This window comes from Cydia fagiglandana, chromosome Z, assembly GCF_963556715.1.
Source record: "Cydia fagiglandana chromosome Z, ilCydFagi1.1, whole genome shotgun sequence".
NCBI classification, from domain to species: domain Eukaryota; kingdom Metazoa; phylum Arthropoda; class Insecta; order Lepidoptera; family Tortricidae; genus Cydia; species Cydia fagiglandana.
In genome coordinates, this window is record NC_085959.1 from 14,328,026 (window position 1) to 14,355,658 (window position 27,633).

General features: G+C 35.6%; 1 protein-coding gene across 1 annotated transcript; it reads left to right on the top strand.

Moving 5' to 3' along the window:
- The first annotated feature begins 8,436 nt into the window (after positions 1-8,436).
- On the top strand, positions 8,437-26,876 carry LOC134678684 (glutamine synthetase 2 cytoplasmic-like). The gene is made up of 7 exons (XM_063537337.1): positions 8,437-8,565; positions 21,555-21,604; positions 22,283-22,480; positions 24,153-24,528; positions 24,622-24,879; positions 25,083-25,222; positions 25,404-26,876. The coding sequence occupies exons 2-7, from the start codon at positions 21,583-21,585 to the stop codon at positions 25,550-25,552; spliced, it is 1,143 nt and encodes a 380-aa protein (XP_063393407.1). The 5' UTR covers positions 8,437-8,565; positions 21,555-21,582; the 3' UTR covers positions 25,553-26,876.
- The last annotated feature ends 757 nt before the right edge of the window (positions 26,877-27,633 follow it).

Below are 27,633 nucleotides of genomic sequence, written 5' to 3' on the forward strand. Positions count from 1 at the left end.
GCTATTTTATGGTTTTTGCTATGCTGACAACACTGGTCACGTGATTATAGTACGACACTAAAGGTCATGATACTTGAATCCCTTTTGTTCCGGTTTTTTACCACGGCTTACTAAACGGAGCCTGGTGGTGGTGTCGGCTCGTCAACTCAATCCTCTGATTTAGCGCAGGCACTAGTTTTCTTTTTAAAACACACTTGTTTTTATGTCTCAGATACTAAAAAGTGACTGCGATTGACAAAACTGCTAAAACTAGTTAAGAATCTGCCCAATACAACTGTAATTTTAGTACCAAACAAGATAGAGTCTCATTTATGTACTGCCTAATCTGTGCATTCCAACAGTTATTTAAACCGGGTAGATCGGGTAGAAATTGGGCAATAGAACTGTAATTTTATCTGGGATATATTTCACCCATTGTAAACTTGACTTGTAATGTATGTGTATGTATATGTGTACATTATTAATAATAAATATGAATATGAATAAAAATAGTGCATAAGTAGGTAGGCCTTATTGGGATATGTCCGGTTCTCTCATCTCACGATATTACGCCGTCAATCACGATACGAAAAGTCACTGCTAAATATGAAATAAAATTTCGTAACTAACATAACCTACAAATAAAGAAATATTTTATTAGAAAAAGTTTCATTCTTTGTAATCGAAGTCTGAATTAAAATATTCAATGTCACTTATGTTTGAGCTAGCTTCAGAACAACCAGGGACACTCATAGAACTATCTTCATCTGAACTGGATGTGCTTGAATCCGGCACGTAGATTACGAATTCTTGCATATCACCTACTTAGCGGTCTTTTATTCGAGATACCGTAGGTACTTTTACACAATCCTGAAAAAGAAATTACATATAAATATGCATAAAATGGCAAGTATCAAGACTATTTGTCGGTTATTTTAAAGATCATGAATGACCTGCATATTAATGAAAATTAATATATTTTGAATGAATATACTTACCGATTATGTACCGGAGACAAGTTACTTAGGGGGTTTATTAAATAGGTAATTATTTAATATTAAATACAACATCAATACCCGCGAATAGCGGAAACACGTTCCGCGATTTTTTGTAAGTCGATAGTCGGCTTTTAGCCGTTTTCTTCCCGCTGACAAAACCGAACAATGTTAAATATAATTTTCCTTGTGGTTTTATGTACGGTTTTATCGTGTTTTGAAAATATTTTATACATAAAACTTGCGGTTTTTGTTAATAAAAATATACATTGACAGAAGTTTGTTTAATTTTTACAAGACAGGTGTCAAAGGTTTGATTGCCATATAAAATTTAAAATGTTAGTTCCCGTTTCTGCCACGACTCTTCTCTTTCCGCACAGACTAACTATAAAGTGTTAGGCTCGATCCTTATATTTTTGCTGCTACATTAATTTAAATATCTGCATTTTTTTTAAATGATCAACTGGAAATTATTGACGCCTATTAGATCGTAATTATGTGTTGATTCAAACGAAATTTTACATAAAGAAAACGGTTGAGATTCGCAATGAGCAGCACGTATAATTTTTTTTAACAAATTCAGTTTAAAATAAAACCATAATGGAGTCTCAATTCAATTACTGATCATTATGATTTTTGGTTAGGCTTCGACAGGTCAAAAGAAAATTAAATAAAAAACTAAGCCTTTTCTAAAAATGAATGTAGGTACACCACCTAAATAAGTTGTACTGCAAGTTCCTTCACAATTGTATGAAAAATACCTATTGGAATTGCATCAGTAGAGCCGGAGCAGATAACAACTTTCGGGGCAGCCCTCGTACATGTGAAAGATTGCGAGGTCGAGTCACATCGATGTGCTCAGGACTGGAACAAGTGTTGTACCCAAATAGAGCCCTATGCTCAGATGTGGACGATAAACGGTTGAAATGATGATGATAACACTATATATCTTTACATACAATAATTATCAAAAGATATCTGATATCTACGGAAAGTTAAAAGGCTTATTAACTTCTTACCTATTATATTGCGGACCAGTATACCGGATGTAGTTAATAAAGATTATAAAATATATTGTTTTATTGATTTAAATAGGTAGATTTGGAGGTGGTTACATTTACAAGCGCTATCATACAAGCAGAGAGAGGGTTCCGCTTGTTATCTCCAGGTTACTGGCGGTCATTAAACGGTCCCCTGTAGCTATGTTACTTAGTCCATCATAGACATCAACTCATCATACTACAGATGGATTTTTGGTGGATTTATTGTCGTTATCTTGAAATGGACGAATAAGCAGTTTAAAGTATTCGGTATTATTTAAATTACACAAGTCCATCATAAATAACACGTATTTTCTTAGCACTTATGTATTTAACTAAGAAAGGAAGACTTTTTGCCAAAAATCAAATTTGGATTTTCATATATTATGGACCCATCCCAGGATTCAAAACACATCTTTTTGGATATGGAGAGCGAATATCTCAGAATATATTTTATTTCTCATAAAATAATTAACATTTTATTGTTCCTTTATAAAATACTGAAAAACTGTTCGGTCTATTTTAAACATTATCCTAAATAAAAAACCGAAATATAAAGCAGTTTTTAAAATGTCATTAAATTAATACGGCCAAGACGGCGTTTCGTTGATGATGTATTCGTAATAATTCTACTTTTTTTTTTGTGGTTTGATGAACATCCAAATCAGATGTATCTTCAGGTACCGATTTGAAAATAGGTCCAATATCATAATTGTTCATAATATTATTATTTTCAATCTTCTTTAAACTGCATCAGTCATTACTGTCATTAGTCTAAGTATTTAATTAATAGTTTTATTTAATGGCAATGACGATACTAATGATACGGATCCAATAAAAAACGATATATTACTATCCAGCATGAATGTGAATCCTAAAGCAACAATAATTATTATTATAAAGTAAAATAAACAATAATATTGTTTATACAATACGTATATCGCTATTCAAATATATCCAGTCATATTACGATAGTACATATAGACAAAACAATTTTATCCCCTTTTATTTCAATAAGTACTGACATTATTGCCCGAAGGTGAAAGAGTGTCGGACCAGAGAATCGTTTCAAACAAATACTTAATTAGCAACGAGAAAACACTAGGTACTTATTTAAATAAAATGAACCATTAAATAAAATGAACCATCAAGAAACAAATACAGTGTTCAAATCTCGTTTTCGAAGAAGGCCAAATATTGATAATTGGAAAGTAAGTTGGTAATCATTACATAAGTTAATTATTTTTAAACATTAAAGTAGATATGAGGCTCATATCTACGGCGGCATAGTGCGATAGTTTGATCTCTTATCACTTATCGTTGATGGCAGTATCAAACAAATGCATGCTGGGTACTCGTGATAGCAATTGTCAACTTGTGAACACGCCGGGCAACGTTAATGAGCTATGTACTCTTTGGTACACGCCACGCTAAATATGGTTTAGGGTTCTAATTCCAGTTGCATATGTCGGAAACCATTTTAAATCCAAAATATGTTTGTTAAAAAAACTATTTTCGAATATATAAATTTAAATATTAATAAACATTGTGTCTAAATAAATCTATTTCCAATACAATCTAACAGTCAAGAACTTGACAATCGGAAATAAACGATCATATTTTTAATTAGTCTAAATATGAGTGTTAGCATGTAGGTTTGTATGGAGGTATATTGAACCTTACTTTTAAACAAGGTATAAGTATATTGGATTATATTAACTTTGGCATAGTGTTGAAAATATTTACATACTTAATCTATTAGGCCGGAAAAGTTCGATGCTGCCGTGTAGTTCTGTATCACACAATTTAATTTGTGCAATCAATAATGAATGTACTAACTAATATAGTTTTAGGCACTTAGTAAATACTACCCATAAAGTTACATTTAAATTGACTTTTAGCTCATGTTTTGATGACATCTGGTCAGGCGACACGCGTTGGTAGTGACATTTTGACCCTTAGGAGCCTTAAGGTGGTTCGATTTTCATACAAAATTCAATCAAAGCTCATTAAGTAACTACACACTATTAGTACATAAATATTTCCGCATTTATCTTCCTTCGAATATTCGTTTGCGCGAAATTAACAGGAAAACAATGTTTCATACAGAAATCATGCAAAAATCATAGTTAAATTTTCATCAATTTTACGTATGTGTGTGTCACAAATGTCGTGTACAGATACATTTGCGACGTTGCCATACCATTTCCGACGTTGCCGGGCTGACCACGGCGCGAATTTGGAGTGCCGTCATGTTTAGTGCAATTTTGTTGACACTGACGTTTGACAGGTACTTAATTGACCTAAGCGAGAATAAGTACCCGAAGTTCGTCAGCTTAGCTAAGAACTATCATGGCGTGTTATGCAAACAGTCGCTTTTTTGCTTACAAACGGAAGATTCCCGGTTCGATCCCCAGTCAATTGTATGCTGGAACATAACTTTTTGTATTTTTGTTACATCTAAATTTCGTATTGTTTTTTTATTTTTATTTAATTTTTCTTATTATCATAAATCGATTGATTAAGTATGGTATGGGCTACACGTATTCGTTTATTTTTGACAAAGAAAATTAGAAATTATACTCTACCTAATCTCTCTTATTTTTACAATCAGGACATCCTCACTGCAATAAAAAAGAGATATATAAAATTTCCTGTGGATAAAATAATGGATTTTGTCTATGAATGAAAAACACAATTATTACTATAGTTTGTTTTTTTTAGCATTAGAAATAAGGTAAACAATCTTGACGTGTCTTTTAATTGAAAAACACATTTTAAAAATAAGTTACGGCAAATATGTAACAATTATAAATCAAATACGATCATTTATATTCTTCTGCTTTCATAAGTAATAGTTTTTTGATTTTTAAAAAGCGTTTAAATCTGTGTGCCTAGCCAAGATGCCAGTCGTTCGCTCCGTAGCGAACGTTAGGGTAATACCTGTCTCTATCACTCTGCCATATTAATGCGACAGACACGGCTGCGCTTCGGTCGCTACGGAGCGTAAACCATTGGCACCTTGGCTAGGCACCCTGGTCATCTGGAAAGCGAAACACATACGGAACGCGTTTCTATTACTCAATACAGTGGCCAGTTGCAGATTCGGCGGTAAACTTAACTATACCTAAATCTGGGTGCCTAGCCAAGATGCCAGTCGTTCGCTCCGTAGCGAACGTTAGGGTAATACCTCTCTCTATCACTCTGTCATATTAATGCGACAGACACGGTTGCGCTTCGTTCGCTACGGAGCGTACACCATTGGCATCTTGGCTAGGCACCCTGGTCATCTGGAAAGCGAAACACATACGGAACGCTTTTCTATTACTCAATACAGTGGCCAGCTGCAGATTCGGCGGTAATCTTAACTATACCTAAATCTGGGTGCCTAGCCATGATGCCAGTCGTTCGCTCCGTAGCGAACGTTAGGGTAATACCTCTCTCTATCACTCTGCCATATTAATGCGACAGACACGGCTGCGCTTCAGTCGCTACGGAGCGTAAACCATTGGCACCTTGGCTAGGCACCCTGGTCATCTGGAAAGCGAAACACATACGGAACGCGTTTCTATTACTCAATAAAGTGGCCAGCTGCAGATTCGGTTTTAAAGTTAACTATACCTAAACCTGGGTGCCTAGCCACGATGCAGGCTAGTAGAGTTCTCTTTCACCTTCAGCAGAACCGGGAGATCCAAACCTACCTACTTTTCATCTAATAATCTCAAGAATCAGTGCATGATTCAAACTTTACCGGTTGCCGTGGTAAGACCTAGGATTTACCATATCGGTGTTGGTAAAAGCCCGAAGTAAACTAGTAAGATTTAACATTTCGGGCTTTTACAGATCGGCATCGGTAAAACCTAGGTTTTACCGGTAAATTCTAGGTTTTGCCGTACTTCGGGCTTTTACAGTAACATATATATAATAATTGCTCGTTTAAACGTAAGATAACACAAAGGAGAAACAAAAAGAAATTACCTACTCGCACCAGTCTTGAACCCCAATCCTCTTGCACGTAGTTATTTCCACGAACATACCGTTACGCTATTGCAATGCAACATACTTACGTTGTGTGAAATTGTCTACTACAAGGATCACGGAAACACTGTTTGCATGTGTGAGTAATACTAGGAAAAAGCGTGACAGCAACACTCCGTCGAATTAAAAAGGTGGTTTTTGCACAATGAAGTATTCAATGTTTACTTTAATTGTTCAATATTTATTTAAAGAGTGCGCGAAACATACTTTTAAGTATACAAATACCATGACCATTTCACAAAAAAATAAAACCTGAAATTTTGCAAAAGTGGTGCCATCTAGCGAGAGTTAAGTTTTGAGTAACCTAGGCGAACCACCTTAAAAAATATAGATCGTCGTAAGATATCGTGAAATGGAAAACGGCCTGTACTAATATTTTTTATTTACTACTTATGAGTATAAGACACGGTAAAGATCCAACTTCATTTTGTACCGAAAAACGCGGGCGACATGCATTTACACCAAATCAAAGAATGACCCGCCTATGGCAGTAGTAACACGAATAAAGGTCGTATCAAAATAAGATCAAAACATTGGTTATCGAATTGATAAAACAGAATCGCCCTCCACAATTTTCCGTGACAAGTGGTATAGGTAGGTACCTACATAGCGCCATGTACCAAAACATGAATTAAATGAAACTGTGCAGTTGTATGTATATGAAATTATGACGTAAAAACTAACACTTGCACTGCGTGGGCTAACAAACTGCTGCAGACTTTTCTTGGTTTAACTCTAAATCTAATGCATCTTAAACCCTAGTTAATGTCAGCGTTACTTTAAATCACCGCATTCAATGCATTTTCTTAGTTTCATAGAACCCGCATTTTACGTATACGTATCGGTCTTGGCGGTAAACTATTTTTGACAATGGAATCCGGTTCGAAGTAACGTAAATTACTTTTATAATATACTTAACATCCAATTTAGCATCTAACCAATATTTTCCAGTGCACTTAAAATCGTGAGGGGTCCATTATTGGCTATAACAGCGGCTGCAAACTGAGCACTGCGACATCAGGTGATAGGTACAGTTACCTGCAATAATATGTAACTCTTTGAAGGCCGCAAACATGTGACAGGCTCTTATTTATAATATTTATGGCTCTACAAATAAGATCGAGTTAGATATTTTTGCTGCCTTCGTTTTTATCTTATGATTGCAGGTCACTGTACCTGCTATTTACTTATCTAACGAATGTATTTACACTGATTTTAAAGCCACATTTACGAATTATTAAAACATAGTAAGGTAAACGTACTGGTGTTCGACGCAATGTCATCTTGAAACTTAAGTTTTTGTCAATAAAGGTGACAGCAAGGTGTAATCTATTGGACATTCATTAGCATGTCGAGCACTAGTACGTTTACCTTAATATTTGATTTAGTATTTCCTTTGTTCCTGTTATTTGTTCCTACATTTATAAGTAAAAAACTATGTACATTTCAAAATGTATCGTTCCTAAAGTATGCAACTTTTAACAAGCGTTATGTGTGCCGTGCGACATAATTACTTTCCTCTGTTCATGAATATTCAGACAAAAGTTTTAAACACTGATATTTGTGAATTACCTATATTACAACCTCAAAGAAAATCTTAAATACAAAAATAGTTTAAGTAATACAAAAAAAGTAAGTAATAGTGATATTAGTGATTCTTAAATTTTCATTGTCAATACATCAATCATTGAATGACAAAAAAGTGATATGTGACGAACTAGAACTGCTGATCAAGACCAAACGGAAAACCTCAACGAAGATGTATTTCACATTTAGGCGTATTTTAATGTCATTTCAAACAGCCTCGGGAAGACGGTTACGACCTAAATAGTACCTACAAAGACTAGAGTTAATATTAGTTGGTTAACAAAAAAAAAAACAAGATTCGTAAGGGATGCCCCCTGTTAAGCCGTAAGGCTTAGTGGCGAGGGTCACGGCCGTGGTTACGATAGTAGATAATGCACGATATAATAATACGTGAAAATGTAATAAGCAAATGAAATGAAGTGATAAACTGTAATGCCATGCAATAAATAAAATAACCATAAGCAAATACATGAAAAAATCGAAATCATAGGTAGGTTAAAGCGATATTACGTTACTTTTTAAATTGTTTGTGAAGTGCTTTACAAGTAGAGCCAATTGTTTTTAGGCATAAACTAACCGGGTGCAAACAGGACGAGGTGACCTCGCGCCGGTGTGTAATTTGAGCGTGTCAACCGTAACTATGGGACCGGTGGGTTACGCTTCCCGTACCCTCCCGGTCCCGAGCCAGAAGGCATTAACTGCAATGAAATGAATGAAGTGCCGAGTACGTACGTAACGAGGTACTCCCACCACAGCGCAAGCGCGCGGAGATGCGCGCGCATATATTCAGCAGCGCTTCGGACGACGACCAGTCAATTCGTAAGTGCTCAGCGATCGAACGGAACGCGCGGCGCACGCTCGGAGCGAAGCATACACGATACGATCGCTTTACGCGAGAGACACATCAAAGAAGAACTAAAGTTAAGGTACTGTAAACAAATATTTTACAGGGCGGTAAAACATCATGAGCCTGGGGCGTTTTGGAGCGGGACTGTCGGGTGCTCGCGTATATTGGTGTAGCGACAAGCGTGTCGGGTGTGGAAACTCCCCGACGGCCTTAACACGTGCAGGCCGGGTGCACTCGCCTCAGGCCGCTGCAGCGCGAATTGCAACAAAATAAACCGCGGATTACTTATATGCCACCACCCGTCACCCAATTCCGGCCCGACGCCTCGCCAATAGCATGCATTTCTAATTTTATTCCACATAACACATCATTCCTTAAGATACCACTGCTTTGCGAAATAAGGAAAAGTACTTATTAAATGGACCAGTCTTTTTCGGTAAGAGTTTGATTCATAATTTGTGCGTAAATATGACTAAACGGTAAATCTACGTTTCATTGCCGACTTCCATCGTAGCGTGTTGTATTAATAACTAGTTAATATATACACAGAGCATATAAATGGAAAGTTTCTTCTCTTTATCGAACTATTAAAATAGTCCCTATTTCTATCCCTTTATACAGGGTGTTACTGACCATCGGGCTTTAAATCCAGGGCTCGATTCTACTCGCTAAACTGAGCTACCTACTTTAATTATGGCACAAACCCCGAAATCCCTAATCTTTTTTTAATTTTTTCATACATTTTGGCTGATCAGATGTCGACGTTTTCTATGGAAAAGCCAAACATTTTTTCCCGATTTTAGGGTTGGTCCCATAGTAAAAGTAACTCAGTTTAGCGAGTAAAATCAAGCCCTGGAATTAAAGCCCCATGGTCAGACTCATATTTACTGTATAGGCATTTTACTATTAGTCTCTTTTGTAAACCACAATCTACAAAATTATGTTTCACTTGTTGTAAGCCCATTCAAATCTAGTCAACAAATCGATAGGAAATCGTGTCGCATTAGTTAATTGTGTCACATTACTAAACTACGACGTACAACTTTTAATCTTAATATGTTTGATTACTATTTGTGGACAATAAACGCCTATAGTAGTGGACCCTATAATGGACGTGGAACCAGTAATGGGACAAAAAAACATAATTCCTCTAAAATAAGTATCTAAAAGTAGTTTATAAACACTGGCTGTATATTATCATAAATAAGAGTCCTAGAGCTGTTTCAGTTTGAAGTTTTATTAAATTTGGTTGTTTTTTAAGAAATTGGCGTCAACCTAAAAGTTGTCGTGTCACTGAAAAAAAATACCACTACTAATTCTTAACAACTTCGCTAAGAGAGGTGAGTTAATTTATTAAATTGTAATTAATTAATTAATACTTGATGAAAACTAGAATGTGTTTTGTTAATTGCAATTACCATGAGATAAGGTATACAACACACTATGTTGTGGCTCCACAGATGTAAAAAAATAGTGGTATTTGGCCCAATCCCATTATAGGAGCTGTAAAACTGCGTACCTCCTATGATGGGACAAATGACAGAATGTTGCTTGCTATGCCATAATTTCATGTTTAAACAATACAGAAATAAAATGTAGTTAAGAAATATGTCAATCAGGAGGTATTCTCGGACTTCGGATAAATTAATATCGTTTTTCCAAACTTTTATTTAACTTGCCCTGTTAGTTAGTGTGGGTCCAATCTTGGTAGCTGAATTTGAGCCACTTTTCGATTTCCGATTCAGTTGAAATTTTGTGTAAGTACGTAATTAAGTATGCAAATCGGATGATAATGCAATATTATGATAACATGGACCTGATCTGATGATGGAGACAGGAGGTGGCCATGGGAACTTTATCGCATTAAACCCTAATTAATTGTGTTAGGGTATATTAGAATTGTCTCGATGGATCTAATACAATAATAATTGGCTGTGGAAAGAAAAATACATTCAGCGATAAAAGCTTATACCAAAAATTGTTTTATTTTGCCGTAATTTATTCCCCATTTCAATATTTTATACTGATAGAGCAATGTCCATTATAGGGGGCCCATTACTGGATCCACGTCCATTACCGGGGGCCCATTACTGGAACTTTGGTGTCCATGACTGGAGAAAAAAAGCATAGTTTTAATTTGTTAAATATGTGGAAACTAATTGCAGTATCTTTGATACAACACGCCTAAAACATGAAAGACGGATAGGACTTTCATCTTTTAACACGCTAAGCGGTAGACCATTTACATGTATAAGGGAAATATCATAAATACTCCAAATTTCCTCTTAAATGTCCCATGACTGGTGCTGTTACTATATATACTTATATATTTGTCATAATAAAAAAACAACGAGTACTATGATCGCTATTAGTAAGTAGGCACTTACTAAATATTAGAAAAACAGAAAATATGTTTTTTTTTTACTTAAATGTCACAATACTCCTAACTATCAAGTACGAAAACTTTATTTATAATTATGATCATAAGTCTAAACCTAAATTAGGCTAAGGCATTGTTCCCAGGGCACTAGCCGCGTTCCCCCTCTGCATACTGCACAGGGAGGCTGAGTTTTTGCGCAAAAAATGCGCCTGCTCGTAGGTTGCCAGACACCTAAACGTTTCAGTACTTTGGTAGACATTTCTTTAATAACAAAATTATAACAAAAAAACTAAATAGAGGATTTATAATTGAGGTTTAAAGACTTCGTCCGTAAAAATTATTAATATATATATAATCTGTCAAGTTTTTTACTTAGATTTGTTGAATCAATGTTTATTTAAAAGGCACTTTAGGTCAAATTGAAAAAAAATGGAACTATTATTTCATGCAAATAATAATAAAAATAACCAACAATATCTCGGTGTGTCAAGCTGGTGTCAAGAGAATCAACATAATTATGTAATGAAGTATAATTTTTTTTCTGTCCGACACTCTCATTGTAATCATATTCTGAGCAACAATGACGTATCCACCAACTTAACTTAAATAACTTAAAAAATACAGCCTGCTGTTATATATCTTATTCCCTTTGTATATGTTACAAAACACAAACTTTTATGCATAGGGGATCAGGCTCTCCGTATCCGAATTTACCAACCGTAACCTGCGCTAACATCAGTAATAACATAGTAAAGAGTGTGGCAGATGTTAAATCACATTTAAAAGTACATATCCTTGCTATGTTACTTTCACATATTGTGTGTTTAACAGACAACTTAGTAACGACAGTAATTACTAGGTGACAGTTTCATTTAAGAAACCCTGAGCCATGAAATGTATGTATGTATAACGTTTAATGTGTAATACTGTATAACGAAGCAACTGATTAGGGATTACTCACCCACAAACCTGTTTTGCACGTTGTTTGTGGAAAAGCCGGATCATTATTAGCCAAAAAAAGCTGTTTACCTACATTTATTTCTATGAATTCGGTACTTCGGTATCTTCCATAGCTGACGCAGTTTTCGGTTCAATACGCAAATAATACTCGCAATCAGCTGTTCCACACGGCCAAACAAACGTGATAAGGTAGTATTAACACTCATTGTTTACAATCACATTATATTTTAGGGCCGTCTGCGATTTTTTTTAATACTTACCTACGTCAAGCTGGTATAAATTAAACCTTGGTACCACCGATGACCTATTTGATAATAACCATTCGTAGACCTTAAATTATACATCTTGATAAAATCGTCTGTTGAGCACTTCGTGTCTTTTGTTTACTTACGATAACTCCGCCTAGATTCATTGTCTTTCAAAGGATCTTTTAATTTTAGGGCTCTTACTATTCAAACAGAACTACCTTGTAGTTATTAAAATATGTATTATTACAATGGTGTTCCTACAATGTCAGTGAAAGTTAATAAGAGAATGTTTAGCTGCCGCAGTTGCCAGCAATATTCATAATTGAGCTTATAATTAGGCTAGCGATAAGTACCTATTTTGTCGTACATATTTAGTTAATGTGTCTTTAATTAGTACTCACACCTAAATCAATAAAATCAATCGATTTTACATTTAAATATGGTTTACAAATGTTACAATACTTACTAGTTACAATCTTTACAAAAAAAAATATTTGAATTCATAACCTTCGACATCATTTTGGTGAGTTTCCAAGTCTGAGGGAACACTAGTTTTATCGAGTTGATGTCTCGCCGTTTGCGATGATAACGCTGTTTAATAACGCCTTGTAAAGGTAAATTACATAAATAGGTACATACGTAATTAAATAATTGTCACAAATAATAATAGGCAATTAAGAGTCCGTGTTTGATTTGAAAATGAGAATCGCTAGTAAGTACAAACAACAGTGCAGGAACCAAATATTAATTGGGCATTATAATTTTCATTTAATAGTTTCCGAAAACGCCAAATCTCTCTTAGGGAAAATATAGTCTAAAAACACAAACTCGACAATAAAAACAATAAAAAGTTATACGTTCCTACCTACCAAGAAAAATGTAAACTAGGTCACTATCGATAAAAAAGTTTTTTCATTTCTATTCTAAGAATCATGCGTAGACTTATTAACTGCTGAGTGCGTAGATATATCTACTACGAGTACCCGATGTACCTAAATATAAATCCTCCTCGATAATATAATATACTGTCCTCGTGTCCTTAATACTTTGAATCTTGTGATCTTGAGAACAAGTGCGCAACAAACCCATTTATATAAATGAGGAAAATGGAAAAAGGTACAAAGGACATTGGCAACATTGATAAAAAAAACCGACTCAAGTTTATATTCTTGTTTTTCTAGATATTGATCCGAAGGTTGAGGTAAGGACTGTGGTATGAGGACAATAGAGTAGGTACCTAGATCATAATAATATTATCAACACTGCTACCTGTAAGCGTTTTAGAGACTGAAAGTGTTTTAGAGACAAATATGGTAAATGAAGAAGAAAATCCCTAAAAAGTTCACGCACTTCCGTCGTCTTTCCAGTAAAATCTCTCGGTTTAGTAAAAACAATAGTGCTTAGCCTAATACCGTTTGTAATTGTGAGCTAAATTTAATGAGGTTATTAAACGGGGGCGGCTCACGCGCCCGTGCCGTGATAAGGACTGTTGGAGTTCAGGTTCAGTACACTTGGTTCATTGTTTATTTTGTACCAGAACACACTAATATGAAGCGGCGCGTCGGTCACTACACGCGCGCCACGCGGCTTGGTCGTGGCCAAAACATTCCCAATCAAACGTTTTCGACTATTTATAGATTTCATACATTTCCGTCGCTAACCCAAATCTGCGCCCATTATAATGACGTAAGTTTCAATCATAAATAAAATAACTGTCACAAATTTAAGAATTTTGTAACAAGCGGTGAGTTCAATATAGTAAGAATACATATTTGTAGAATTCTTAGTTTCTTACTTTAGCTGTCACAGTTTGACGATTAGTCTAAGTTTGACAGTTGCTTGTTTCTTAGCCAAGTAAAACATTAGTGTTGGCAAATTAATGAAATGTGACATCCGAGGTGTTAATTTAAAGTACTTAATAATAGGAATTCGTTGTACCTAGGTATATTTTGGATTTCAGTAAAAGTGTGCAATAAATCTCTACGCATGATTATTGTAGATATTTATGAGGCAAGTAAGTAGGTGCCCAGCATGTGTTAGTGTTGTTGATAAGCATGTATCATTTGTAAACAAAGTCTACTCGATATGCTCAGACGGACATTATAATCTATTTCCAGTAAACTGGCCTACTTGCATTATCTCTACGAGTACCTATCATCTCGGGGACGGAGCCACATCACTCGATATACAATAAGATTTTTTTTTAATTTAATTTGACAATATCGGCATGGATATATCGTCGGGTGACAAGCAAAAGTTGCCTTGCCCCATTGCCTAAGTAGGTCGTTATACTCAGGCAATATATTATGCCCATGGCGATATTGCCAAATTAAATAAAGCGCACATTACCTGTCGATCGACTAAATTTTATCATTTAATACATAAAATATGTAATGTAATGTAGCTAGTTCGAAAGTTAGGTGCGAAAATGACAATTCATAAACTAGATAATTACATTATTGTAGAAACAATTTACCACAATTTGGTGTGGGCATACCTACCAACACCAACAAAGATTTTGTGTCAATTCAATGTTAAATATACTTTCGTAAGAAAACATGTACCTAAAGCCGACCACTGACTAACAGGCCGCCGGACGATATCGGCCGGTCAGTTGTTCGGAACTGTCAAACTTTTGTTCTAACTGACAGGCCGATATCGTCCGGCGACCTGTTAGTCAGTGGTCGGCTTAATGACTTCCAGCAAGCATTCAATAAGGAAATAATTAAACTTTAGAAGTTGAAATACGAAACTTCCTGCATTTTTTTTATTTGCTCCTAGCCTCTTTCAATCAATTTAAATAAAAATATTGGTAAATAAGGACCTGACAATATTATAGAAATTGTTAGGTCTCAATTGTCTCTTCGATTGGTTTATATGTATATTTATCGTCATTGAAAAATTAGTTATATTAATCAACTTATTGAAAAAACATCACAATAAATATAAGTTACATGTATGTAGTGAGGTTAGTTTTTTTCGTAAAGTAGTTTAAAAGAAGTAAGTGAATATGTATTAATGTAACGCAATATAATAGCTCAGTTGGTAGGCTGACCTTATTCCGCGGGCGCCGCTTGCGACACCATCGCTAACTAATCGCTCCCATTACCCTCCGAAGTTACCTACTTCTTATCACTAATGGACCTGCCGCGGCCAATAAACGGGCCTTATCAGAACCTAATGACTGCATTCAGGTGTTATTAAGAAAGTAAATAAAAAATAATGATTACATTGTGATCATAAATACATCGAAGGAAAATGACAACATTTAATCGATCACAGACAATAACTGCTCAACAATAGTAATCAACATGGTAACCAAATTACGTTTACTTGGATACTGGACTAATTCACAATTATATTAACTAGGTAATAACCTAATAACCAGTGACCTAAAAAGCAGTGGTGGCCGAGTGGATATGACGTCTGACTTTCAATCCGGAGGTCGCGGGTTCAAATCCTGGCTCGGACCAATGAGTTTTTCGGAACTTATGTACGAAATGTCATTTGATATTTACCACTAGCTTTTCGGTGAAGGAAAACATCGTGAGGAAACCTGCATACATCTGCGAAGAAATTCAAAGGTGTATGTGAAGTCCCCAATCCGCATTGGGCTAGCGTGGGGACTATAGCCCAAGCCCTCTCGCGCATGAGAGGAGGCCTGTGCTCAGCAGTGGGACGTATATAGGCTGAAATGATGATGAACCTAATAACCTTTATTCACACATACACACACACTAAAGAAGTTGGTAAATACATATATCGCTAAGTAATTGCTATCTGCCTAATTGGGGTGTCTAAGTAATTACGGATGCCAGCAATCCGCTTCGTATTAATATGTCATGCATTCTTAGTAAAAACATTTAATATGTAAGAAAGGCAATATTGCCCTACCGCGTAACATTACCTATTCGTAACAACCGCCACATTGGAAAATCCATTTGTACTGGGAATTTATTGCCCAAGAATACGGACTTACGGTCGGTTGTCTCACGTATATTTAGTACATTCTTTCGATACACAATCGGATTGAATGAGATAGGTATCCGGTTAGTCGGTGGCACTCAACGGTGACAACGCGATCCAGAAAAATCTGGTAAACGCGTGCAAGAAGCAGGCCAACAATAGCAGAACTTGACAAAGGTCACGCCACGCCGCTACAGGCTGATAACTCGATAAGCCTATGATTACTCAAGCCCGAGCAATAGTAACAGTTTAACGTTATAGTTTCTATTATAATAGGTAGGTACTTAATATATTACCTATAGGTATTTAAATACAGTCAAGTGGTTTTGTTTGGGTCAATATACAATATTTTTTTGGTCTAAGGTCATATTTGTATTAATATACCTAGGCAATATATATAGGCAATAACTAGCTGTTGATCGCTTAATACGCAAATTGTACATAAAGGGAAATATTTTTAATGTTAAACACGACATATATTATCGACCGCCACGCTTCACGTTCCAGTAGTATTAAATCTTTTCTTAAAAAAAATATTGGATCATGATCAAATAACTATACATTTAAATTATACGTAATATTCAAAGTACCTGCTTCCTTATAATATCATAAAACATAATATTCAAACTAAATATTATAATAGGTAGACCTAATAATATTCTGATACATCAATTATACACATATTTTGACAAAGTTAAACATAAACAAGATTCTTACTCATGGAAACCAGATTTAAGAATCTGTTTATGAACAGTTCCATAAACTTATTGACTGGGATACTTTCGGTTTTAATGACACTTAATGAGCATTCCACGGGCTGTCCCGTACAAACGCATTTTATTTCCTGTGTTGCGACTTTTTTCTCGGCATTTAAAGCAGGCGATTATTTTTCTGTGCATATTTTTGACCATTTATCATAGAAAAGGAAACTCTTATATCTTTAAATCTTCAGAAACTTCGCGTTTGTACGGGACACCGGTAGACAATTTCATGGAATGCTCCTTAAGGTGCATACAGAAGTGGTATCATGGTCGCATTTTATCACCTGTCATGCCATGCGTCACTTTCGCACTTGTACATTAGTTAGAACGTGACAGGCATGGTGACAAATGTTAAGAGCCGACCATCTTATCCTTAAGATCACTATATTGCCCTTTTTATTAGTCACACAAGTTTAATATCAAATCAATATCATATTTTTAAAATGTCAACTAGGTATACGTACTAAACTTATCTTAGGTATGTTTGTGTCAAGTGCGGTAGTATATCTATAAGTATAGTTATCTACACAAATGTAGTGCAATGCACTGATAAAAAAGTTCCTTGACACTCTCCTCCGTCATTTGTTGCAAGTTCACATTCAGGGTTCTTTCATCCGATATGCGTTGTACTGTAAGACCAAAATAAACTTCATTTACCTACATCTAGTAACCTTCCGTCTGCCTGCCTACACGTTCTAAATAAAGCAGATATGGAAATTTTAGATCCGTTTAATAGACAACTTCTTATGCACAGGTATAAATAAATATAGGTCTCCGCGATTTAAATGCATATATGTAAGTAACCTATATAAAAATTGTAGATGATAAACACAAAAAAGATGGGTATGTTTTGTATACAAACGGAGATGATGATGATGGTTAATAATAAATGTCATCTTAGCTTTTTGCAACTGACTTACCTTAATTGTAGTAGGTGGGTATATACAGTCTCTTTTAATTATTGGAGAAATTTAAATGTAATTACCGTATTTTTATGACTTAAACTAATTTTTATATATAATATACTTTTTTTTTGCCATTCACTCCTGTCAAAATTCTCATAAGAAACGTGCACCAACTTTCACCTATATTTTGTGAGATTTATAATTTCCGAACGAGTAATACGTCGTAAACTTTTCGCCATATCATAAGGGAGTAAAGGGCAATTAAAGGGGCCCACAGATTACCAGTTCGCCGGACGATATCAGCCTGTCAGTTGCTCAGAGTTGTCAAAGTTTGCTTCTAACTGACAGGTCGATATCGTCCGGCAAGGTGCAAAAGTGTCAAACATACTTTTGACGTCAACTGTACTCAAACTCGAAGTAATCATTGTAATCAAACAGTAAGTGGGTAGGATCCGTATACAAGAACAAAGAAAATCAATACAAGAATATCGGGTTTAGGACAATAACAGGGCTAGTACTTACTTATAATAACATTCTCTACCTAAACCATTGTTTCAATTCGATGAATCACCGTTGAACTTTAATCTAGTCGGTATATATTTACTTGTATATTATAATGACCAGTTTCATGTTTGAAAACTTTGCATTGTATTGACATTGCTGTCGACGTTCCCGCTTCGCCAAACGTGATTATTTGTTTTATACCTATGTTATACGTAGGTGCCTATGTGTAAAAGGGATTCTACTTACCAAAATAACGTTAAATAACCTACATTTTATGGCAGGCCAAGTCGTCGCCGTAAAATAATGATATAAATAATTATTAGAAGCGACGACTCGAAAAGCGTCGATTTGTTTATAAACAGAAGCGGATGAACATTGTAAGTCACTGAAGTGACTCAAATGAGCACGTGCTCACAACGAATGCGGCGTGTCAGCCCTGACTTGATAATTTACAGGCTCAGTTAAGGCGAACAGCTTTGTCAGTGTTTACTCGTATTTTGGAGGACTACCTAATATAAACTACGAGTCATACATTGTTTCACGTTAACCTCTATATTATTTTTTTCCAAATTACATATTTATTTGTTAAATATACTTATAATAAGCATTGTACCACTGTCCTTCGGCATATGGCATACAAATAGTTGCAAAAGGCATTTAGCGTGCATTTAAAACTAAAACTCAAGTATCTTGTTTCTACCATTTTTTCAAACAAAAGTTTTTGGAAATAGCAAGTTTGTTGATAAATTGAAATTTAAATAGGTACTAAAAATTACATATAAATTTTACATACATACGGGCGATGTGTTTTCTTCTTATACTTATGGTATTTATGGTATGCACGTTTAAGGTCGTTGAGGTTATCAAATGCCTAAGAAAGAGGCTAAAATATGTATACGCAATATCGCATAAAACAATGCCGACGATGCTACTCAGCTAGTCACTAATCACTCTGGCACGGATCCGGATCTTTTGTTATGCATCATGCGCTCTACCATGTTAATTTAATATACCTACCTACTGGCTACTGGTAGCCGTCGTTTATGTTCAAATTGCAGTCACGTTGCGTTGAATGTTAACTATACCGAGCTAAAATCTATTAAAATACATGTTTAACTGAATGCTTTAATGGACAACTGAGAAAATACTTTTGCTTTGCAAAACGATCATTATTTATACCACAGCAAAATTATAAACTGGTATGTGAGACATTTGCATAACAATAACTAACTACTAACACAGTTTTAGTGTAAGCGAAGATAATGCGCGGAATAATCCCTGACCCTTAGGCCTTAACTTTAAAGACGTTAACGTCTTAACTTTATTACCGATATGACGATTCAGCTTTTGTCTGACAACTTAGCCTGTGTAGAATTCGTTAATTGCAGCCATATACAATTTTAGTTTTCATTCCCATCAGTGTTAAAATATCTTTTAGTGTTAAAGAGTAAGAAACAAATATTCCTTATATATGTATGACCTTACAAAGTATCACATTTGGATTTTGTTAGTACCACACCGTGATGTTACAGTGTGCATACCCTTTAGCACTCTGATAGTAAGTATAATAATAGGTGTCTATTGACATAGCAACCGGCATCTAGTATAGACTGGTTGGCACCACTTTTTCAAGATTACAAATACACACACACAACTCGATTTGCTATCTTGCTAATCAAAGACACATGCTCAGTGCCGGCTTTGATGATTTCATATCAGTAGGTTGTTTATTTACCTAACATTATTATTACCTTTACAAGTAACTAAGTACATACCTTATTTATTTACCTAATTAGTGATTAAAAAAATATAAACATAAGAACATGATAGATGTAGGTTTGCAGATTTATTTATTTTGATAACTTTACCGACTTGTTTATCTCGAGTATGTATAGTATTTTTCATAGGTATAGCTTGCCTCAATGGCGAAATTTACCTGTTAGAAAGAGATCCCTGCAGGCGCGCTATTTCTTCATACTAGACTTTTTTCTGTTGTTGTTGAAAAGGGTCTAATTTGATTTAGTACCTCAAGCTTCCTGATAGTTCAGAGCCATGTAGGTATACTGTTTGCTGTAACACAAATAGTGTAAAACTAAATTACGTTGGTACATACATAGCTATGGTGTATCAAATCGACAGAAGTTGCGAGGTGTGATAAAAATGCTATTGGCGCGTGTTGGCTCGAATTTGTATCGAACTGTTCCTCAAACTCTTACGGCCATACACTTACGGCAAATTGCCAATCGATTTCGCTACCACGCTGTGTAAAGGGATTTTTTTATTTTAAAATATACATAATAGGTAATTATTTTTTAACTACTCTGCGCGAGGCGAATACACAATGAGTGGTAGGCAGGCACGAGTAAGTAGTGGAAATGAACTGACTTAGGTTAGCTTCTCGCAATACATATGTAGGTAATTATGTATGTATATCTTCATGGCCAATTGTTTATCTTCTTGGCATTGATCTCTGATTTAAGGAATAATACTAAATCTTTCAATAGGTAGGTCATCATCAATGACAATTATTTAATTTATTTCACCACACCCACTAATTAAAATATTTATCGCATAGAAACAACATTAATAAAGAATATATACATGTATATAAAATCTATTACATCAAGATTTCCAAGGGGAGTTGGTTGTTAAAGATCCTTTGTATGTGTCGTAAACTTAGCGATAGGTATTTGTATTACATTAGTCTTCTACTTCTTCTAATTTTCAGAAGCATCATACTTAATGTCTTTTACAAGATGCCTTTTTCAAACGATCAGTAAATCATAGGTTTCGGAAAATATTCATTCGGAAAAATAATTTAATCGGTGAAATATAATAGTTAGAGCTTGACTATTTGTGAAGATTCACTCTATTGCGCTTTCACTATATATAAGTAGGTGACTTTATTGTTTCTGCCATGGACATAGGTATATATTACTTATTTCTGCCTAATATGCTCCAGTGAAAAACCACTTTTGCAAACTATACATATTATGTAACTACGTTTCCCGATTTCGCAAACAGCTGGTATTAGGAAATTTACAACTTCACAGTTGGTTACATTATCAATAGGTCAAAATCTGATGACGGCATCCTGGAGATGACAGAGGAACTTGTCAAATATTATATGCACCCCTACAATATACATACTCGTATATGTAATGATATGGATATTATTTATTACTATAGCAAATCGTGTGGTTGCTTTCGGAAAATACGATTTTATGAAGTGTAGTGTTTTGAGAAGTGAAGTCGAGTCTTTTTTGCTATATATGTACCTATTGTCTAGTAGGATAACATCATATTAAGTCCGTCTAATGTTTTTATTTTATTGTTTGTTACAGGTTGTAAGAACTGTTAAAGGACAGCAAAATGGGTGACGGAAAAATAGAAGGTAATTTTGATTATATTATACTTGTTTCCTCTGATATTTATATAAAAATTTGTCCCTTATTGAAAATATACTGCTTCGTCGTTTGTGTAACTAACTAACGTACGAGCCATAAAATAAATTAAATCATTGTTAGTAAGAAGTACCTACCGCCAAGTTGACGAAGCAAAGCAAAAGCAAAGTCACCTATTTAACCGTTTCCAGGTCGTCGAGTTAAAATTAAATGAAAATATACTTAACTAAATAAAGATACAGTATAATAAGTACCTAGTACCAACCTTAATACCACTTTAATCAAACTAAACTATTTGGATTAAATACGTACTTGATACGTACTCTGTCACATTATCGACATTCATAAACGTCAATGTCTAAATTGTTTTTGTTATTATTATGTATTTTTATTTATGAGAACTTTAGATACCGATCTTATTTCAAATCATTGTTAAATAAATACACGTTTGTTTTAGATTTTATGACCATAACACGCAAAGTATTCGCCGTACCTACTTAGTATCGTTGTGTCTTGAAATTCAATCACAGCAATGCCTACTAGTACTAATACTATGTCTAATAATGTGATTACTGATCGCCGACCTGGTACGAGTAATTAATGTCGCACTAAGCGCAATTTGTGACAAGGATATATAATTTATGTAATATATTATTTTATCGGGACAGATAACCCCAAAATAATGTCGGGGCCGGTGTTGACCAACTCGCCGAACGCGGTGCTCTCCAAGACTCTGCTGAACCGGTACAAGGACCTCCCGCTGCCCGCCGACAAGATCCTGGCCACCTACATCTGGATCGACGGCACCGGCGAGCACTTGCGGTGTAAGGACCGCACCTTGAACTTCATACCGAAAGTAGCAAAAGGTTAGTACACAAATACACGCGTCCTGCTTTCCATGTGTCGACTACAGGTTTGACGACATTTAAACAAGTTTATTTGAGCAACGCGCCAATTGCACAATAAATATATATTGTGGAATAACTGAACTTGCTCTTATGTTTATTTACGTAAACTGGAATTATTTTTAAACACGTTTATATTTAATGGCCTACGACACATCCTACGTTGTTTAACTAGCTTTATTACATCCTCATTAACAATTGTAATTAGAACTCCCGGTATAAAATGGTTGGCCTTCAACAGCTTAAGTTGTATAGTTGGTAAACAACAACATATTATGTAATTGTTGTTATGTTAATTATGAAAACTGACCACGACGCAAGTTTTATGCCTAAGCGACCGTCGGGTAACCGAGTAAGTATGGTAATGTTGCTACTCATATCAATTAACATAGATACCTACATAAATGGCACGGTTACTTTTACTGCTGTGACCGATCGATCGGGCAAGTTATAATGGACTGCGCAAATTATAACTAGGTACTTTATAAATTTATAAACAATATATTTCGCCAATACATAATATTATAAATGCGAAAGTAATTCTGCGTAACTGTTACTTCTTCGAGCTGAAATCGCTGAACCAATTTCTATAAAATTTGTTATGGAAATATTTGGAGTCCCGAGGTAGGACTTAAGAATATAATAGTTGGTATCAGGGAAATGATCATTCCTCCCCATAGAAACTGGTTGGGTATAAACGTTATAAACTTGAGATTATGTGATATCGGTCGCTACAGATAAATCCAGTAATCAATAAGAGCAGATAATATTGTCTTTTTATTCCTATTCGTCTTCGGCGGATGATGTTCTTAATAATTTACATAATTTGCGTCGTTAATTATACGTCAGCAAGAGATAATAGGAACTGCGTATTACTGTAAATGCGACATATTTATATGCTCATATGTTTACACAGTTGATTTGCTGACTAGAACATTACAAGAATTAAACAAGAAATGGGAAATGGAAAACTTTTGTCCTTCATCCTGGATAAACACAATGAAATATTTGCCTTTCTCCCTGCCAAAAGATCTGGAAAACGTGTTTCAAGTCCGTTGCCAGCTGCGCGATCGGGAGAATAGGGATAGCTTTGATGAGAACTTCAAAGGTTTCACTCACTTCATTTCATATATTGAATGTGCTTCACACTCGTAGACAGTCGATTAGTTACATTATGGTAGAACATAGGCTACAGTTAAAGATACATCTCATACAAGTAGGTTGGTAGGTACCTATCTTACATGAGAATAGATCATTTGCTGGACAGTCAAATGATCTATTCTCATGTTTAGGTACATACACATACGAGTACCCATGTAACTAAATATATGCAATCCTTCGAATAAAATACTTAACAAAATAATATGTAGGTAGGTATAAAACTTGAATGTAGAATCAATCAGAATACTGAATATTGACACTAGACTTGAAATCTATAGTTTTATCACTTTAATATTAAAACGTACTTATCATCACTTCTTTTAGAATAGTGGATATTAAACGGTACAGAACCTATTATTAATACATTTGAATGTGTGCTTAGCGACCGTAATCAATGTAGGTAAGATAGACTTGATACTGTATAATGTTATGTTCGTGACGTGTTATTTAAAGGCTGTTATTTACGTTACAGATTTGCCTATTTGGAACTTCGATGGCAGCTCAACTGGGCAGTCGGACGGTCACAACTCGGACACGTTCCTGGTGCCGCGCGCCCTGTACAAGGACCCGTTCCGTCGCGGCAACCACGTGCTGGTCATGTGCGACACCTTCAAGTACAACATGGAACCCACGGAGACCAACCACCGCGTTCGATGCCAGGAAGCGTCCGACAAATGCAAAGACGAGGAACCGTGGTTTGGCATCGAGCAGGAGTACATCCTCCTCGACGCGGATCTCAGGCCCTTCGGGTGGCCCCCTGGCGGCTGCCCTCCACCACAGGGGCCCTACTACTGCGGAGTTGGTGCCAATAAAGTATTCGCCAGAGATCTCGTCGATTCACATTACCGGTACTTATTTACCTTCAGTCGTCATAATCACAACTAGTGCAAATCTAAGCTAAGGTAATGTCTAACCGAAATGTTTTGCATTTGTTTTTATAGATGCTGCCTCTATGCTGGCTTACCTATCTCTGGCACTAACGCTGAGGTGATGCCCTCTCAGTGGGAATTCCAAGTGGGCCCATCTGTGGGCGTGAGCGCCGCCGACGACCTGTGGGTAGCGCGCTACATCCTGCACCGGCTAGCCGAGGAGTACGGCGTCATCGTCACCTTCGACCCTAAACCTGTGAAAGACTGGAACGGTTCAGGAGCACATACCAACTTCTCTACTAAAAAGATGAGAGAAGAAAACGGCATTATGTAAGTCTTAATATTATATAAATATATGCTACTTTAATACTCTCATTCCCTTCTTTCCTTTCATTAATAATTAAGTAATTATTACTTCGTTGTAATTTTAAAATAAGTAGTAACATACAATTTAATATTTTTTAACAAATTTAACTATGATTATATTTTCTTCGTATCACTATACTTCTTATAACTTGTAACATTGCTTGCAGCGAAATCGAGAAGGCGATAGACAAGCTGTCCAAAGTACACATGAAGCATATTAAGGTGTACGATCCCCGCGGAGGCAAGGATAACGAGAGAAGGTTGACCGGTCTCCACGAAACCGCCAGTATTAACGACTTTAGCGCAGGTATGTTGTCGGTGCACTGTTCCACATTTCATTGGTTTAATTTGCTTATTAAGATCATATACATAAATGATAAGGTTTAAAGCACTGTACTGAGTGATGTAATCCTCTCATGTAGGTAAAGCCTTTCATGTAAAGTAGATATTAAAATGTGTAGTAAACAGTTGGTGTTGTTTGTGTTCAGGCGTAGCCAGCCGCGGCAGCAGCATCCGGATACCGCGCGCGGTCGCGGAGGAGAAGAAAGGCTACCTGGAGGACCGGCGGCCGGCCTCCAACTGCGACCCCTACTCCGTCGTGGACGCCCTCATGCGCACCTGCATCCTCAACGAATAACAGCGGGGCGCGGACGAGCGCCCGCCCGCCGCCACCTCACTCGAACACTCCATGTGCCTATAAACACACTCGGCGATCAAACCTTCGCTATGTAACCGTGGAGATGCGCACGGGCAACCTCGGTAGCTATATTGTTACAGTCTTCAAGTAATCTCATTCTACTTATGTGAGCGCACCGACGTGATAGGTAGTCCCGACCCGACGGCCACATGTCGTAATTTAAGTCTGTATTTACCTAATGCCTTTTTGCACGTAAGCAGAATTTACACAAATTAGGATCGGCGAATGTTATTTTTACCTTTTGCAACTGTTGCTAATAATGAACACTGCCGATTTTGATACATTTTTTGGAATCATGCTGTTATGGAATGGAATTGATAATAATGATAATTCACTGAATGTAGTTAATTAATAACATTTGTGGCTATTAACATAGGGAGACAATTAATGTCATAAACACTGAGTTCTGGGCATGGCGGTGGAGCGATAGTGGTAGCGTTTTATGGACCACAATTTAATGAAAGATATTATACATTTTATTAAATAAAATATTTTTACGAATATTATGTGATATTTCACATTAATTGTTATTTTGATGTTTAATAGTTTAATTATATACACATAATCACATATCATTATTTCTAACATATTCATTTACATGGAGGCATTATAGATGCGAGTTAGTTGGATGCAAGCTACTCGTAACAAGCCACGTCTCGAATGGCAACATCAGTTAGTCGACTGTACTCTGTGACTAAATAGGTCACGTCAACCGTTTTGGACTGAGTGCCGAGTGCCACCCATTGGACACCTTTTAATTTAGTTATCTCACTTATCAACCTTTATTACCTACTGCTTATCTCATCTATACATAAATATAAATAGGTAATTTCTAAATACCTATAACATTTAACTAATGTAATTTTGCACAAGCGTATGCGTTTGCAATAATATGAGTCTTGAATCCACTCTCACGGATAACGATATACAAAATTGACAAAGTGATTACTAATATTAAAATTATATAATAGGACACCAATAATGAAATAAGTGTAGATCATTAGTACATATTTACTTATGAGAGCACAAAATAGATTCTTGTGATAAATTTAGTTGTTTAGAATTGTTAGTTTTAATTTTTAATAGTAAATATTATTAATTAATTTTATTACAGCATGCGCCTATTGAAATATTTTATATAGCATGAAACGAGTATGTCACGAAATATATTTAGAGTTATGAATATTTCAATCATTAACATTATAATTTATGAATGAGATGTTAGGTAGGTATTATGAAAAATAAATTATACTTTGTTGTATAAGCATTTGTTTTCTTTTTAATCGACCTCAAGAATACATAAAAACTTTTTACAAAAAAAAAGAAAACCGACTTCAAAAAGGATGAAATAAAATATTATCCATTTTAAGTCTATGCGTTACCAACTGATATGTTTGAAGTCGGTGCCAAGCCAACTTTGGAAGCATACCATGATTTTGGTGCGAATCGATAAGGATGTACGTTGGTTTGCCTTACACGACGACAATTAACGTACTTTCTGTAGGTACAGTTGACGTTAAAAATATGTTTACACTTTTCGTCTTATTACAAAGGAGTAAGGTGAAAAAGTGTAACCATATCTTTGACGTCGAATGTACCTAAGAACACACCTCAGAACACACGATCCAACCTTAGCACAGTCCGTACCATGTTAGTCGGTACGCAAGCGTGAGATTGGGACTGAAGTTATTTCCCGTCCCTTATTCAGAGAACTACGTTTCATAGTATAAAACAATTCAAGGAATTTAATTTCTTGCCAAATGTCACCTGAAGCGGTTCAGTTGTATAGCCATGAAAAGGTGACAAAGAGGCAGACAGAATTACTTACACATTTATAATAGTTATTAATACAGTTCTAATGGGATTTATAGTCATAAGGCTGATTATATTTGACGGGTATTGTTACTACTTGGCTTGGCACCGACTTCAAACATATCAGTTGGTAACGCATAGACTTAAAATGGATAATATTTTATTTCATCCTTTTTGAAGTCGGTTTTCTTTTTTTTTGGAAAAAGTTT